A 15,952-nucleotide genomic window follows, 5' to 3' on the forward strand; every position below is an offset into this window, starting at 1 on the left:
TACACACACTAGGGACAACTTACAATGACACCAAACCACTTAACCTACAAACCTTTGGAGTGTGCGAAGAAACGGGAAACCCCACGCGGGTCACGGGGAGAACATACAAACACCGTACAGACAGCACCCGTAGAGCAAACCCGGGTCTCTGGCGCTGTGCGGCAGCAACTCTACTGCTGCGCCACCGTGCCGTGGGGGGAAAGATCAGCTGAATCGCTCTGACATAGAGCAAATATAGATTTGATGGGCTAAGTGACTTCCATGCTGTGACTATTCTGTGGTTGTGTGAATGTGTGAATGTGTCTTGCCTGACTTGTCTGTTCTCTTACCCCAGTGGTTCATCTGGTTTGTCCATTAATTTCCCCTGCAGGTACTTCAGTAGCCTTCCCCTATGGTTGCCCAATTCTGTTTGCCCAATGGACTTCCCTTGCACATTCAGTTTCTCCACAAGTGGATGGGCCAGTGGTTGGTCCAGTGGTTGGTCCTGTTTTCCCAAAGGCTTCCCCTACAATGGTTTCTGCTACAGGTGTTCTAGTGGCGGGACCAGCATTGGGTCCTATGGTTTGTTTGTGCTATCCCCCATGGTTGCCTTGTTATTGGTCAGTATCTGTTTCTGTTTGCAGCAGTGACTTCCCTAAATCCCATTGCAGGAGGGAGCTCCTTAAGCTCTCTGTCGAACCTCAGGGCCCCATCATGTGAGCTCTGGCACAGCCTGGCTTGTATCATGCTCATAACTTATAGAGCAGAACAAGGCCATTTGGCCCATCAAGTCTACTCTGCCATTCGATCATTGCTGATCTATCTTTCCCTCTCAACCCCATTCTCCTGTCTTCGCCCCATAACCCCTGACACCCGTACCAATCAAGAATCTGTTGATCTCCGCATTAAAAATATCCATGGACTTGGATGTCATCACTGTATGTGTCATCACAAACCACTTGGGTGAGTATGGTGCAAGATTTATAAATGTTATTTCCTTTATTTTCTCAAAGTGTAATTCAGCTAACAGTTAGTCCCATCGAAAGTCCTGTCCCACCATTTGATAAAACTTTATATTATATGGTCTGTAAAATTCTTTTAGCTGCTCAATAACGTCTGAGTCTATCTGGACGTGAGTCCTTCCTTTAGATTTTCCGAGGCATCTTGGCAGGCTGCTACTCTCAGGTTTCTTCAGGCACGGAAATCCCTTGGTTTTGTTGAAGTAAAAATGTTTGTCAGTGACGATCCTCTTGAGGCTCAAGAAGTCCTGGACTTTTCCCATTTCTCCGGCCGGGTCAATGATGAGCCTCTCCCCGCTGACGAAATGGATCTGGGAGAGGGGGAAGAACTGGAGCCAGTTCTCCAGGTGCAAGGCGTAGATCCCAATACGGATGGCGCTCCAAGAGGCGTCGATCAGGCCCAGGGTCCTGTTCTTGAAGGCCAGCACCTCGAAGGTGGGAATCTCGGGTTTCTTGGACAGTGTCTGTGTGTAATCCGAAATGGCTCTGGTCACTGGGTTCCTGACCACCACCACCAGCTTGGTGCCCTTTGCCATGGAGAAGATGCGCTTTGGTGCCTCCCTGGTGACGAAGTAACTGGGCGTTTTCTCCATGGTCAGCTGGCCATCCAACGTCTTCGGCATCAAGTTTCTGAAAGCAAAAGGGACACGATTTAGAAAACTCACCAGCAATCTATGAAATTATCTCCAGGCTGCTTAAAACAATGGAAGGTGAACACGGTTCATAATTTCATAAGTTATAGGAGCAGAATTAAGCCATTCAGCCCATCAGGTCTACTCCACCATTCAATCATGGCTGATCTATCTTTCCCTCTCAACCTTATTCTCCTGCCTTCTCCCTGACACCATTACTAATCTAGAATCTGTCATTCTGCACCTTAAAAATACCCAATGACAGCCTCCACAGCCGTCTGTGGCAATAAATTCCACAGATGTATCACCCTTTGACTAAAAAGGTTAACAATACGCATAGCATCACACAGAACGAAAACAGGCCCTTCAGCCCAATGCCCATGCCAACCAACATGCCCCATCTACACTAGTCCAATCTATCTGTGTTTGGCCCATACCCCTCTAAACTTTTCCTATCCATCTACCTGTTCAAATGTTTTTTTGAAATTGTGATAGTACCTGCCTCAACTACCTCCTCTGGCAGCTCGTTCCATATACCTACCACCCTTTGTGTAAAAATGTTGTCCCTCAGGTTCCTATTAAATCTTTCCCCCCCCCCTCACATTAACCATATGTCATCTGGTTCTTGATTCCTCATACTCTAGGAATATTTTCAACCCAGATTTGAAAAGAATTGAACGAAAAATACTTTTTGCGTGGAAGATATATGGATATCGAAGGAAATTCAGCATCAGGGGAATAGGGGCTAGAATATACGATGAGGAGTTTATTCATGGACCTAGAGACAGATGATTGGACAATCTTTGCTCTGTGTTAGTCATGGGGTCAGTATAAAGATAGCGCCCAACCCAGGCAACTATTTGCATGCTAGCCACAGAAGCAGATTTTACAATCACATATTTCCATCGCTCCACACTCTTAAATCTCTATTTCTACACTGTAAACGGATCGACTGTAATCGTGCATTGTCTCTCCACTGACTAAAGCTTTCCACCGCACCTCGGTACACGTGACAATAAACTAAACTAACTAACTAACTTTTCAGTGTTCTATTTGTGACCGACAATCATGCTTCGGTGAGATGGTCACTTTGATTTTAAATCCTGAAGGACAAATGCTGGTTTGAGGGTTAAATGAATCTTCTATTTCAAATTTAATTTGACTGCTGAACTGTAAATGTGATACTGACTTCCTTCTGAAGCGATTGGATTACAGCAACGCTTCCTTGTTCTTCCTCTGCTAGCCACAACCGCAGAGATTATCCTTGGACTGAGTATTTGTTGCCCAATGTGTTTAGTTCATTAAACCTTATCCCATCAGTGTTGTTTTAGCCCAATCACACTTCCCTTTCTGGCCACATTCCTGGTGGATGCTTTCTAATACCTTTCTATTGAAGTATTTTTGCTTAGGTGAGCTCATTGAGCCCCAGTTGGAAGGTCATTGCCTCGTCCCATTCCATGTCTCCAGTGACTCCTATGAACTTCTGCAGATGCACGAAGGTAGACACAAAAAGCTGGAGTAACTCAGCGGGACAGGCAGCATGTTGTTTAAGAAGGAACTGCAGATGCTGGAAAATCGAAGGTAGACAAAAATGCTGGAGAAACTCAGCGGGTGAAGGAATGGGTGCGTTTTGTGTTGAGATCTTCTTCAGATTGGTTAGGGATAAGGGAAACATACGGTGGGTTTGCATCACAGTTTAGTTTAGTTTAGTTTATTGTCACACGTACCGAGGTACAGTGAAAAGCTTTTGTTTTTCACAGCTTGGTTTGGGAAAAGCTCTGCCACTTAAAATTGCATAGAGTTATAGGTGTAGCCCAGTCCATCACAGAGACCAGACTTCCCATCATCTGCACTTCATGCTGCCTCAGAAAAGCAGCCAACAAAATCAAAGACTTGTCCTACCCCAGTCAATCCTTCTCCCTGCTCCTGTCCGGCAGAAGGTGAAAGTGCGCATCACCAGACTCAGAAACAGCTTCTTTCCCTCTGTTATCAGGCTTCTGAACAGACCTTCCATAGCTAGGGAACTGTCTGATTCACCTGTACCCCATTGTGGACATTGTTTAAGGAACTCATGTGCTACAATGAGTCAGTTCTGCCTTGCATTCTGCGCTCAGTATCTCTGTGTTTGCTCTGTCTATACTTGATTGCATTGATGTACCTCGGTAGACGTGGCAATAATCAACCTAAACCTACACAGGGAACTGAGCACAAAGTCTAGGCTGTCATTTCAATGCAACATGAAGCAAATGAGCAATTATTAAACCCTGCCTCCTCTCAGGTGTAGGTATTGAAAGATCCAGTGGCAACAGTCGGTGGCTTTTAGCCGTGTTGCCTTAGCTACAAATTTTTTCCCAGCCAACGTCAGTGAACTGGGCAATCTAGAAATAATCACTTTGAAGCCTCTGAAGTATTTTGTGAGCTAATTCATGGCCACATTTCCTCCATTTCAACAGCGATCCAGTATTAGAAATAATTAATGGGATTTAAAGCTGCCCGAGGTTCCAAAGGCTGAGAAAAGATCCACATAAATGCGCATCTGACAAAACTACGCCCACCTTATGTATCTCTAGCTCCTCTACACTATCTCCGCACACCTTCCCTGCCACTATTGTATCACAACATCCCTAATCAAAGTTCACCTCCAGTTGTTCCCACATTTGCACCTCCTCCCTACTTTACCAAGGTGAGGCCATATGCAAACTGGAGGAACAGCACCTCAGCTTCCACTTGAGATGCTTACAACCTAACGGTATGAACAGTGAATTTCCCTAGTTATAAGTAAAACCCTCCTTACCTCCTCTCTCTTTCCTGTGCTCCCCAAACCCTTGAGCTCACAATTGCTCCCACTATCCCCCTCCTCCTCTATTGCCCCATCCCTGTCCTCGTTCACCTATCTGCTTCCGTCTGGTTTAATAGTTCAATCCTCTTCTCTCCTTCTCCAGTTTTGTCTCCTTTTCATATCTAACCTGTCACTTACTCCACCCATCTGCCAATCGCACTCCCCTCCCCCCCACCAACACCACCTGCATCCACCTATCAATCGCCCAGCTTTGTCCTGCCCCAACCTCCCTTTTCCAGCTTTCACAACCCTACTCCAATCCGGATGATGAAGGATCCCGATCCGAAACGTCACCTGTCCATTCCCACCGCAGATGCCGCCTGACCCAATGATCTCCTCCGACACTTTCAGTTCTGCTCAAGATTCCAGCATCTGTAATTTCTTTATGTTGCCTCTTACTTTCTGGGAATCAGTATATAATCTTTAGACTGCAGACTTGAGAGATACAGCTTGGAAACAGGTCTGCCCGCACACCGGGTCCGCGCCTACAAACCTGTACGTCTTTGGAATGTGGGAGGAAACCGGAGCACCCGGTGAAAATCCACGCGGTCACAGGGAGAATGTACAAACTCCGTACAGACAGCACCCGCAAGCAGGATCGAACCCGGGTCTCTGGCGCTGTCAGGCAGCAACTCTACCGCTGCGCCACCGTGCCACCTCTAGTTCTAGAATATGATCGCCCTAACTAGATTTTGACTTCTAGTTATCCATCAACTGACCAACTCCTTATTCCCAACAGCATTCCCCTCTTCCTATAATCTCAGTGTATGTCCATCCAGTATTACCCTGGCCTGCCAAAGCCTTGACTGTATCTGGATTCTTCTCACTTGTTTTTCAGAAATAATGGGGAAATCTCCAACCTACATTGTGCGTGCTATTTGGCGAATTCCGTGCAGGGGTGGGAATGATCATTGCCAGTCAGGAACAAAGCGTTAAAGGCACAGGGGCTAAATTCCACAGTCTTGGAAGTTCCCTGATGCGGACTGAGCGGAGAGCTGTTGGATTTGCAGCATCGATGGATGTACATAAAATGGCTCGGGCAGATAGATGGAATGGTCTTAGAAGCCTTACTTTAATGTAGATAGATAGATAGATAGATAGATAGATAGATAGATAGATAGATAGATAGCCTTTTATTGTCATCCAGACCGAAGTCTGAACGAAATTGAAGCAGTCATACATACAATACAATACAATAAAAAACAACAATAAACACATATTAACATCCACCACAGTGAGTCCACCCAACATCTCCTCACTGTGATGGAGGCAAAAGTCTTAGGGCTGCAGTCTCTTCCCTCCTCTTCTCCTTCTGCGCTGAGGCGGTACCCCCCGGGCGATGTTAAAACCTGTCCCGCGGCTCAAACACCGCGGCCCGGGGTGGTCGAAGCTGCCGCTCACCAGACCTGCTGACGCAGCCGCTGGCCCGCGGCCGAACCCCGGTCTCAGGCCACCGCCGCCAGAACTGCCGTCCCAGCCCCCGGAGCATCGTTCCAGCCCCGAGCCGGATCGCCCTCACGTGAGTACTGCCACCGTCTCAGCCTCGCGCCAGGCCGCCGCTCCTCCCTCGGGCTGGGCCGCCCCGACCGGGCGCCGCTTCTCCCTCGGGCTGGGCCGCCCCGACCGGGCACCGCTCCTCCCTCGGGCTGGGCCGCCCCGACCGGGCGCCGCTCCTCCCTCGGGCTGGGAACGCCGTACCTCCCCGAGCTCGGCCACTCCGACGGGAGCACCGTTCCTTCCTCGGGCCGGCCGTCCTCACGGTAGCGTCACAGCCCCTCACGGAAGCCCTGCTCCAGCCCCGAGCCGGGCCGTCCTCACGGGAGCGAGCTCAGTGCGAGTCCTGGCGGGCTCTGCCTCCTGAGCCTCGAGGTCGCCAGCTCCGCCATTAGGCCTCAGCGCAGACGGAGGCAGAGAAGGGGAATACGACAAAAAAGTCGCATTCCCCGCAGGGAGAGACAGCAAGCCCCGTTTCAACCCCCCCCCCCAAAAAACACAAACTAAAAACCAAAACTAGACTAACCAAAACGAAAATAAACAACCCAAAAAACACAAAACAAACAGGACTGCCGGAGAGCCGCTGCAGCCAGAGCCGCGCCGCCACTATTTAAATGAAGAAGGGACTCACCCAAAACGTCACCTATGTAATCCTTTTCTCCAGAGATGCTGCCTGACACACTGAATTACTCAAACATTTTGTGTCTATCTTCAGTGCAAAGTAGTATCTGCAGTCCCTTCCTACACATACAGCCTCACTTTAATGTAGGACTGAGATCGCTCCTCACATTATTGCAATCCCTGAACCCCACTCACTTCCACTTGCTACAGTCTCCCCTGCATTTAATTACAGTTCCATGAACAAATTTATTGACAGAAGTGTCATAAAGCCATGTAGCATGGAAACAGACCCTTCGGCCCACCAAGTCTGTACTGACCATCCACCACCCAATTATATTTTAATTTCATTTTATTCCCCCCCGCCCATCCCCATTCAAATAAATTCCCCCCAAATCTACTTCCCATCACCTACATATTGGGGGCAATTTACCACAACCAGGTCGGGGAGAGTTCCCTCCACCACAGGTACCATGTAATCCCGTGCTACCTGCTCCATGGTCAGATAGTCAGCGACTAAACCGTCTCCCCCACCTGGTTTGCCAGGTGAGGAAGGGGTTGTGGACCCCCAGCAGGACCAAAAAAAAGACCTGTCAAAGGTCGGATGAGCTTCTAGTGAGCCAACGCCCATCCACACTTCAATAGAAGTCGCGATCACTATCGCACACGACATTGTAAGGAATGATGATAAAGCACACACACCAAAATCCTATACTTCCAGCGGCGGAAGTCCGCAGGAACTGGTGGACAGAGATGCGTGGTGCGTCCGTCACCGTTCCCGTTGGAAACCAGCACCACTGCATCGCTAATGTTTTCAACGAAGTTGATGATGAATCAACCTGGACGTCTTTGGGACGTGGGAGGAATATTGAAACACCTGAAGGAAACCCACGAGGCCACAGACAGAATGTGTGAACTCCACGTGTACAGCACCGGAGGTCAGGATCGAACCTGGGTCACTGAGGCTGAGAGGCAGCAGCTGAGCCGCCGTTTCAAACAGCGTCAGTGCATAATCATCCCCTCATATACAGCCTGTAGTGAAGTGGCTCAGCCACACACACTCTCTAGACAGTGGAGAGGTGTTTACTGATCCTTCGATTTCCTTTCACAAGCTTTGACCCAGGACTGCTGCAAAGGCAAGAATTGTCACTGATATTCACTGGGAGTTTATTTCATGTATCCATCACCTATCAGCAGAAAAAACAGTCTCTTAACTACTTGACAAGACTGGTCCATCACAATACAGCAGAGAAACTGGGAGTTAGATGTAGCCCTTGTGGCTAAAGGGATCAGGGGGTATGGAGAGAAGGCAGGTACAGGATACTGAGTTGGATGATCAGCCATGATCATATTGAATGGCGGTGCAGGCTCGATGGGCTGAATGGCCTACTCCTGCACCTAATTTCTATGCTTCTATGTCTAAACAGGCCCTTTGGCCCACATTATCTGTGCCGAACCTAAGGCCAAGACCAACTCTCTCTGCCTGCACATAATCCATATCCCTCCATTCCCTGCATATCCATGTGCTTATGTAAAAGTCTCTACAATGCCACTGTCATATATGTCTCCACCACCATCCCCGGCAGTGCATTCCAGGCATTCACCGCCCTTTACATAACAAAAACTTTAGACTTTGTCCCTGCCACCTCAACGCTATGCCCTCTAGTATTTGATACTTTCAGCCTGGGAAAAAGGTTCCAACTGTCTACCTATTCTACAACTATGATAATTTTATATACTTGTATCAGGTTTCCCCTCAACCTCCGGCATTCTAGAGAAAACTATCCGTCTGTCCAACCTCTCCCTGTAGCTAATGCCCCCTCCCTCAGTCATCCCAGCGAGTCGGATTGAAGAAAAACGGGAGACTTTTTCTGCGTTCATTAAAAACAAGAGAGCAACCAAGAAGAAGGCAGGACCTGTCAAGGATAAAGGATGAAACTTAGGCTTGGAGTCATAGGATGTAGGTGAGGTGGTAAATGAATGTTTTGCATCTGTGTTCACCAAGCAGATGAGCATGGTGGACAGTAAAATCAGTACTAATCAATATTAATCTGCTGGGGCAGTTTGAAATCAAGAATGTGATGTTTGGTCTCTTGAAGTGCATTGAAGTGGAAAAATCCCCAGGGCCTGAAAAGATCTATCCCAGGTTATTGAGAGAGGCAAGGGAGGAGGTTGCATGGACCTCGATGAAGCTCCTTGTTCCTTCCCCAGCCACAGGCAAGGTCCTGGATGTTTGACGGATAGCCAGCGTTGTTCCTTTGTTCAAGAAGAGACATAGAGATAATCCAGGCATTTACAGGCCAGTGAGCCTCATTGGTAGGGAAGCTATTCGAGAGGATTCTTTGGGGTGGGATTTGCTCACATTTGGAAGAGAATGGGTTAATTATTACATTGTCCACGGAAGGTCATGTCTTACGAACTTGATTGAGTTTTTTGAGGAGATGACGAAGGTGATGGATGAGGATAGGGCCGTGGATATTATCTGCATGGAGTTTAGTAACGTATTTCTGAAAGTCCCTCCCGGTAGGCTGATCCAGGAGATTAAGATGCATGGGATCCACAGTGACTAGTTTACTCATAGAAGACAGAGGGTTGTGGTGGAAGGGTGTTCTTCTGGCTGAAGGCCTATGGTCGGTGGAGCTCCTCAAAGATCTGTGCTGGGACCGCTGTTGTTTCGAGATATATGTACACGACTTGATCATAAATGTAGATGAGTTGGTGAATGACACCAAAAGTGGTGGAGGTGTGGACAGTATGGAATACAGCGGAATAGAGATTAGTTACAGAAATGGAGAGAGAAATGGCAGATGGAGTTTAATCCAAGTATCTGTGAGTTATTGAGCGAACTTGGATTGTTTTCTCCGGAACGTCGGAAGCTGAGGGGAGACTTGATAGAAGTATATAAAATTATGAGAGGCCTACTGTAGATAGGGTAGACAGTCAGAATCTTTTCCCAAGGTGGAAATGCCAAGGACTGGAGGGCATGGGTTAAGGTGAGAGGGGCAAAATGTGAAGGAGATGTGTGGGCAGGTTTTTTTGTACAGAGTGTGGTGGGTGCCTGGAAAGCACTGGGAGGTGAGGTAAATACGATAGTGCATTTAAGTGGCTTTTAGATAGGACATGAAAATTCAGGGAATGGAGGTATATGGATCACCTGCAGGCAAACGAGATTGGTTTAACCTGGCATCAGTTTCGTTTAGCTTATTATTGTTACTTTAACCGAGGAACGTGAAAAGCTTTTGTTTGTGTGCTATCCAGTCAAAGAAATGGCTATACAGGAATACAATGAAGCCATCCGTAGATAAAGGACAAAGTACAACATTTAGTGCAAGATATAACACGCAGTTTGAAAAAGTCGATTAAAGACAGTTCAAAGGTCTCCAATGAGGTAGATGGGAGGTCAGGACTGCTCTCTAGCTGGTGGGAGGATGGTTCAGTTGCCTGACAAGAGCGGGGAAGAAACTGCCCCTGAATCTTGAGGTGTGCATTTTCAAAATGCTGTACCTTTTGCCTGATGGGAGAGGGGAGAAAAGAGGGTGACTGGCCCTTGATTATGCTGGTGGGCTTGCCGAGGCAGCGTGAAGTATAGATGGAGTCAGCGGAAGGCGGGTTGGTTTGTGTGATGGTCTTGGCTGTGTCTATGACTCTCTGCAATTTCTTGCGATCTCGGGTGGAGCTGATTCCAAACCAGGCTGTGATGCATCACGATAAAATGCTTTGTGCGGCGCTTCTGTGGATTTGGCATGGACATTGTGGGCCGAATGGCCTGCTCCTGTGCTGCACTGTTCTCTGTTCTTTAGGTGGCAAACTTTCAGAGAGTAACACTCCAGGAGGGAACCATCTACCTGGGAATAAATACGGGAGGCAGTATCCCTCATTTCCATGGGAATGATGCAGCCGGGAGCAATCTGTCACGTACTGGAGAATGCACACTGAGCAATATAGAGTGTTTAAGAAGGAACTGCAGATGCTGGGAAATCGAAGGTACACAAAAATGCTGGAGAAACTCACCGGGTGCAGCAGCATCTATGGAGCGAAGGAAATAGGCAACGTTTCGGGCCGAAACCCTTCTTCAGACTGCATTCCCACACAACCGAGCAATATAGAGTAGTGGGTATCGTAAGAGAGCAGGGGGATATCAGAGGAGAGTAATGGAGCAAAGGTCCTTACACCCCTGGGTACAAGTACAGCCAGGCACATTCCATTAGGAACAACACAACAGGAGGCCACGAACAGTACATGGAATAAAATTGAGTATCACAGCAGAGGCAGAAATACTGCTGGGAATAATGAGCAGGGGACAATCCATCAAAGCGTTTACAGAGCTGCAGACCGCATACCTCTGCGAACAGTACGGACAGGCACAGTCCATCAGGAATAACACCACAGGGGGCCACGCAGATAGAATAAAATTGAGTATCACAGCAGAGGCAGAAACACTGCTGGGAATAATGAGCAGGGGGCAATCCATCAGAGGGTAACAGAGCAGGGACATTATTCCTTTGTGAACAGTACTTCGGGGAGCAATAGATCTCAGAGTAATGCAGCCATGGAATGCCACATTGGGGATTAATGTAACAGGAAATAACACATCCGGTTGTGATACAACGGGGAAGTGACACTGAGGTACACACTGAACAGGAGAGTCGTCAGCTGAGAGTGAATCTCTCCCGTTGAAACAAGGATGCAGTGAGCTGCTGTGCCTTTTAACCCTGTGAAATGGTAGGGTAGCAATTGACAAGCCTGCTTGGCTTGGGAGCAGAAATAACCCCCTCGTGAATTGTTCTTGGAGCTGAATGGAGGCAACGCACTCACCTTTAACCAGAGATGGTTGCAAGGACAATGTAAGATTTGTTACCTTCTCCTTGCACCAACTTAATTCATTACCACTTTAATTAATCCAGGCTATTTTTGTGTCTGCACTCTATCTTTCTACTGCACATCTGTAGATTTGGCACGGACATCGTGGGCCGAAAGGCCTGTTCCTGTGCTGTGTTGTTCTATGTTTTATCTTCTTGGGTAGCAAACTTTCACAGAGTAACACCCCAGGAGGGACTAACTACCTGGGAATTTAAACAAAAAGGGAGACAGTATCCTTCACTGAGGATGACATTTCTCTGAAAATTATACAGCAAGGCAAGATATCATTCTGTACTTTGATTGCCTGAATGTCAGCAAGTATTAGCCCATCTGGGTTCCATGTGCAGACTGCAATTCTGCAAGGACACGGGAATGGAGTGGGTTTCAACACTAGTTTCCCACCAGACTAGTTATAAACGTGGCTCCTACAACACCCTTTTCAGTTTAATTTAGTTTAGAGATACAGCGCGGAAACAGGCCCTTCACCCCACCAGGTCCGCGCCGACCAGCGATCCCTGCATATTAACACTATCCTACACACACAAGGGCCATTTTTTTTTTTACATTTACCAAGCCAATTTACCTACATACCTGTCTGTCTTTGGATATGTACCTGAACCTGATCTCATTGGTTTTAACATTTCTGCCGCATTCAATGCTCTCTTATTAGCTGTAAATATTTGTTTGGTTTATGGGTATTAATTGGATTTATCCCAGAACATTTCAAACAGGTCCTCAATCTTCTGAGTCCCACCTTTCAGGAATGATGAACCTCATTAGTTAAGCTTGGATGTTGAGCACCTGCAGAAATATTAAAGAGCCAGTGTTTTATGACACTGTTTTATGGCTGTGTCTGTATGGACCATATTCATAAATAAGGCTGGTGGGAAACTAACGATGTGTATAATATGCTTGACAGTCTGCATATAGATGATTGCACAATGTTCCATTACTTTTGCAACTTCTCATTACACAACCTACACCAAGTTGTAGACACCATTCAGTCTTGGGTGTTATTTGGCAAATTAGATACATTCCACAGCAGCCAAGCATTGACCACTTCCATAGGAGAATATCTAACCATCTCCCTGCCAACGACACAGTGCAAATACCTTTGATAATTACAAGGTAATAATCGTAGACTGGGTGGTCATTTCGCTGAACACCTTCGCTCAGTCCGCCTTGGCCTTCATGATCTCCCGGTTGCCAAACCTTTTAACTCCCCTTCCCATTCCCACACTGACCTTTCTATCCTCGGCCTCCTCCACTGTCAGAGTGAGGCCAAATGGACATTGGAGGGACAGTGCCTCATATTTTGCTTGGGCAGCTTACAACCCAGCAGTATGAATATTGATTTATTTAACTTTAAGTAATCCTCTCTCTCCGTCCCTCCCCCACCCTAGTCACTGTACTAGTTTCACTGTTGGCCTGCTGAGTTTCATTGTTTGTATCTACTTGATATCACCTTCTCCACAGCCAACAATGGATCATTTGGGCTCCACCTTTCCTTGATCATGATTGCTGGCTTTGATTTATCCTTTTGCAGATCCTTCATTCATTTGTTCCATACACCTTTTCAATAGACAATAGATAATAGGTGCAGGGGCGGCCATTTGGCCCTTTGAGCCAGCCATTCAATGTGATCATGGCTTTCATAGAGACTTTCATATCTCTCATTCCCCTCTCCTGACTCTCAGTTTGATGAAGGGTCTCGACCCGAAAGGTCACCCATTCCTTTTCTCCAGACATGCTGCCTAACCCACTCGTTACTCCAGCTTTTTGTGTCTATCTTCGGTGTAAACCAGCATCTGTAGTTCCTTCCTACACAATAATCGTCCTGCTCTGTATGCAAAAAAAGAATTTCATTGTACCTCAATGATAATGACAAGAACTACTGAACCATTGAGAAACAAATGGACAAAGAGTTGGGCTTGCAGAAAAGTCAAGATTTTGTGATGGAATAAATTAAATTAATACGGTTCCCTTCCTTTTGGGTTCACTATGGCGCAGAGGGATTGTATTTCTTTCCATTTTCTCATGTTCGACAGAAGCAATCAAAAGATAGTTGTTCCCATTCTTTCTGTTGTACAGATTGGATATCGGGGGAAAAAAAACACTGGATCAAGATTGCACAGAATTTCAGATCCCCTCCCCATCCTCCCATTTACTCCTACTGCACAGATCCACACTGAACGAGACCACCACCAGTCATTCTGGCTGTACAGAACCACAGCGGCACGATGGCGTAGCGGTAGAGTTGTTGCCTTACAGTGCCGCAGGCCCGGGTTCGATCCCGACTGCGGGTGATGTCTGTACGGAGCTTGTACGTTCTCCCCGTGACCACGTGGGTTTTCTTTGAAATCTTCGATTTCCTCCCACACTCCAAAGACATACAGGATCGTAGGCTAATTGGCTTGGCAGAGATGTAAATTGTCCCTAGTGTGCAGGATAGTGTTAATGTGCAGGGAACGCTGTTTGGTGCGGACTCGGTGGGACGAAGGGCCTGTTTCCGTGCTGTATCTATAAAACTAAACTAAACTAAAAACAAACGTCCACCCAATCATTATCGCTATGCAGATCCGCACTGGACCATGAGCTACACTGAACCAACCCCCTACTCATTCACTCTCACCAGATAGAATCTCTACTCATTCATTCCTACTGTGCAGAATTCCTTGATCAAACCCATCCAGACATCCACATTCACCGCTGTTTTGAATTTGTATCTGTATCTGTTTTCTCTGTATCTCTGTTCTTCTCTCAGCTGCACAGCGCATCGCCTGCGTCCATTCTGGTGGGGAGACCCAGGACCAAGCTTCACCGATACCACTGTGTGGGCATGAACCAATCACCCACACAGACCAAGCTCTCTTCCACATGAAGAGACCAGCCTTCTCTGAATGTATCTCCACTGGTGTCACCATCACACACGGAGCTTTGAATCATCAAACCAGCCCTCCCACATCACTACATTGTATAATTAAAAGTTAATTTTATTGGGGGAAAAAATAGCGGAAGAGCAGACAGCATCCAAGTTTAAAGTCTCACATAAAATTCAGGAGAAGGAGACCTATATTCACCAATAACCTAGGTACACAAAATTGCTGGGGAAACTCAGCGGGTGCAGCAGCATCTATGGAGCGAAGGAAATAGGCGACGTTTCGGGCTGAAACCCTTCTTCAGTAACCAATAACCTGTCCGGTTTTGTCCTGCCCCCCTACTCTTCCCGCTTTCTACACCCCCCCCCCCCCCCCCCCCCCACTCTTACAATTAGTCTGAAGAAGGATCCCGACCCATCCACGTTCTCCAGATATGCTGCCTGACCTTTTGAGTTAATCCAGCACTTTGTATCTTTTTTCTCACATAAAATATTGCAGCTTTGATAATCTAGCACTGACCTACGACAGAGCACCACTCTGTGGGTACCAGCTGTTTGGCTGTACATCTCTCCTTCAGTACGATCCCTAGTATGGCTCTCCCTCACTTCTACCCCCAATAATCCAGAACACTCCCAGACTGCCTCCTGACATGCAGTATTCCTCAGTACTGCCCTCTATCTATTCAGATCTCCCTCAGTTTTACTTCTGACAATGCAGCACTTGAATAGTGCTCCCCTGAAGTGCAGAGCTCCCAATGTTTCCTTTAGACAGTGCGGTGCACTATCTGACAAAGCTGCACTCCACCAGTGATACCATGTTGACAGTGTACCTTTCTCAGTGCTGCCGCCCCTCCAACAGTGCAGTACGCCTTTTCTTTCCTTCTGACAGTGTAGATCTTCCTCGATTTTACCCCTCTGTCACTACTGTACCTCAACCATTCTAATGCCGAGCGATGAATTTATGCTTTTAGATTTGAAATAAGCCCATTTCCATCTCACTCGGAGTTCTGCCCACTGTATCATGGATACAACTGTGATGGAGTTATGCTTGTGGCAAGTGACTTCAACTAGCTGGCTTTTATACATTCAGAGTTCTTGTGGTGCTAAAGCCACTGAGCTCCATTATAATGGGGCGGCACAGTGGCACAGCACTAGAGCTGCTGCCTTACAGTGCCAGAGACACAGGTTTGAACCTGACTGCGGGTGCTGCTTGTATGGAGTTTGCACATTTTTCCTGTGACCACGTGGGTTTTCTGCAGGTGCTCCGGTTTCCTCCCACACTCCAAGGACGTGCAGGTTTATAGGTTGATTGGCTTCATTAAAATTGTAAATTGTCCCTAATACATAGGATAGTGCTAATGTACGGGGTGATCGCTGGTCAGCGTAGAGTCGGGATCGCTGGTCAGCGTAGAGTCGGTGGGCCGAAGGGCCTGTTTCAGCGCTGTATCTCTAAAGTCTAAAGGTTTAACGTCTAATACTAACACTCGTCACTTCCATTAATGTTTGTCAGGAAACTACAATGATTCAACATTGATACAAAAGACCTCTTAGTGCACAAGATTATTTCTGATAATTAAAGACACACCTATGTTTTTTGAGAGCAAGGTTATGTTGATAAGCACGGCTCATTTCC

General features: G+C 47.1%; 1 protein-coding gene across 1 annotated transcript in view; it reads right to left on the minus strand.

Annotated features, from left to right (window-relative positions):
- Nucleotides 1-957: 957 nt before the first annotated feature.
- hs3st2 (heparan sulfate-glucosamine 3-sulfotransferase 2) overlaps nt 958-15,952 on the minus strand; it is a 71,912-nt gene continuing 56,917 nt past the window's right edge. Inside the window, exon 2 of the mRNA XM_033040902.1 lies at nt 958-1,628. Coding sequence (XP_032896793.1) covers nt 1,010-1,628 — 619 coding nt within the window. The 3' untranslated portion in view covers nt 958-1,009. The remainder of the gene's footprint in view (nt 1,629-15,952) is intronic.

Source organism: Amblyraja radiata, chromosome 22 (assembly GCF_010909765.2).
Source record: "Amblyraja radiata isolate CabotCenter1 chromosome 22, sAmbRad1.1.pri, whole genome shotgun sequence".
Taxonomy (NCBI): domain Eukaryota; kingdom Metazoa; phylum Chordata; class Chondrichthyes; order Rajiformes; family Rajidae; genus Amblyraja; species Amblyraja radiata.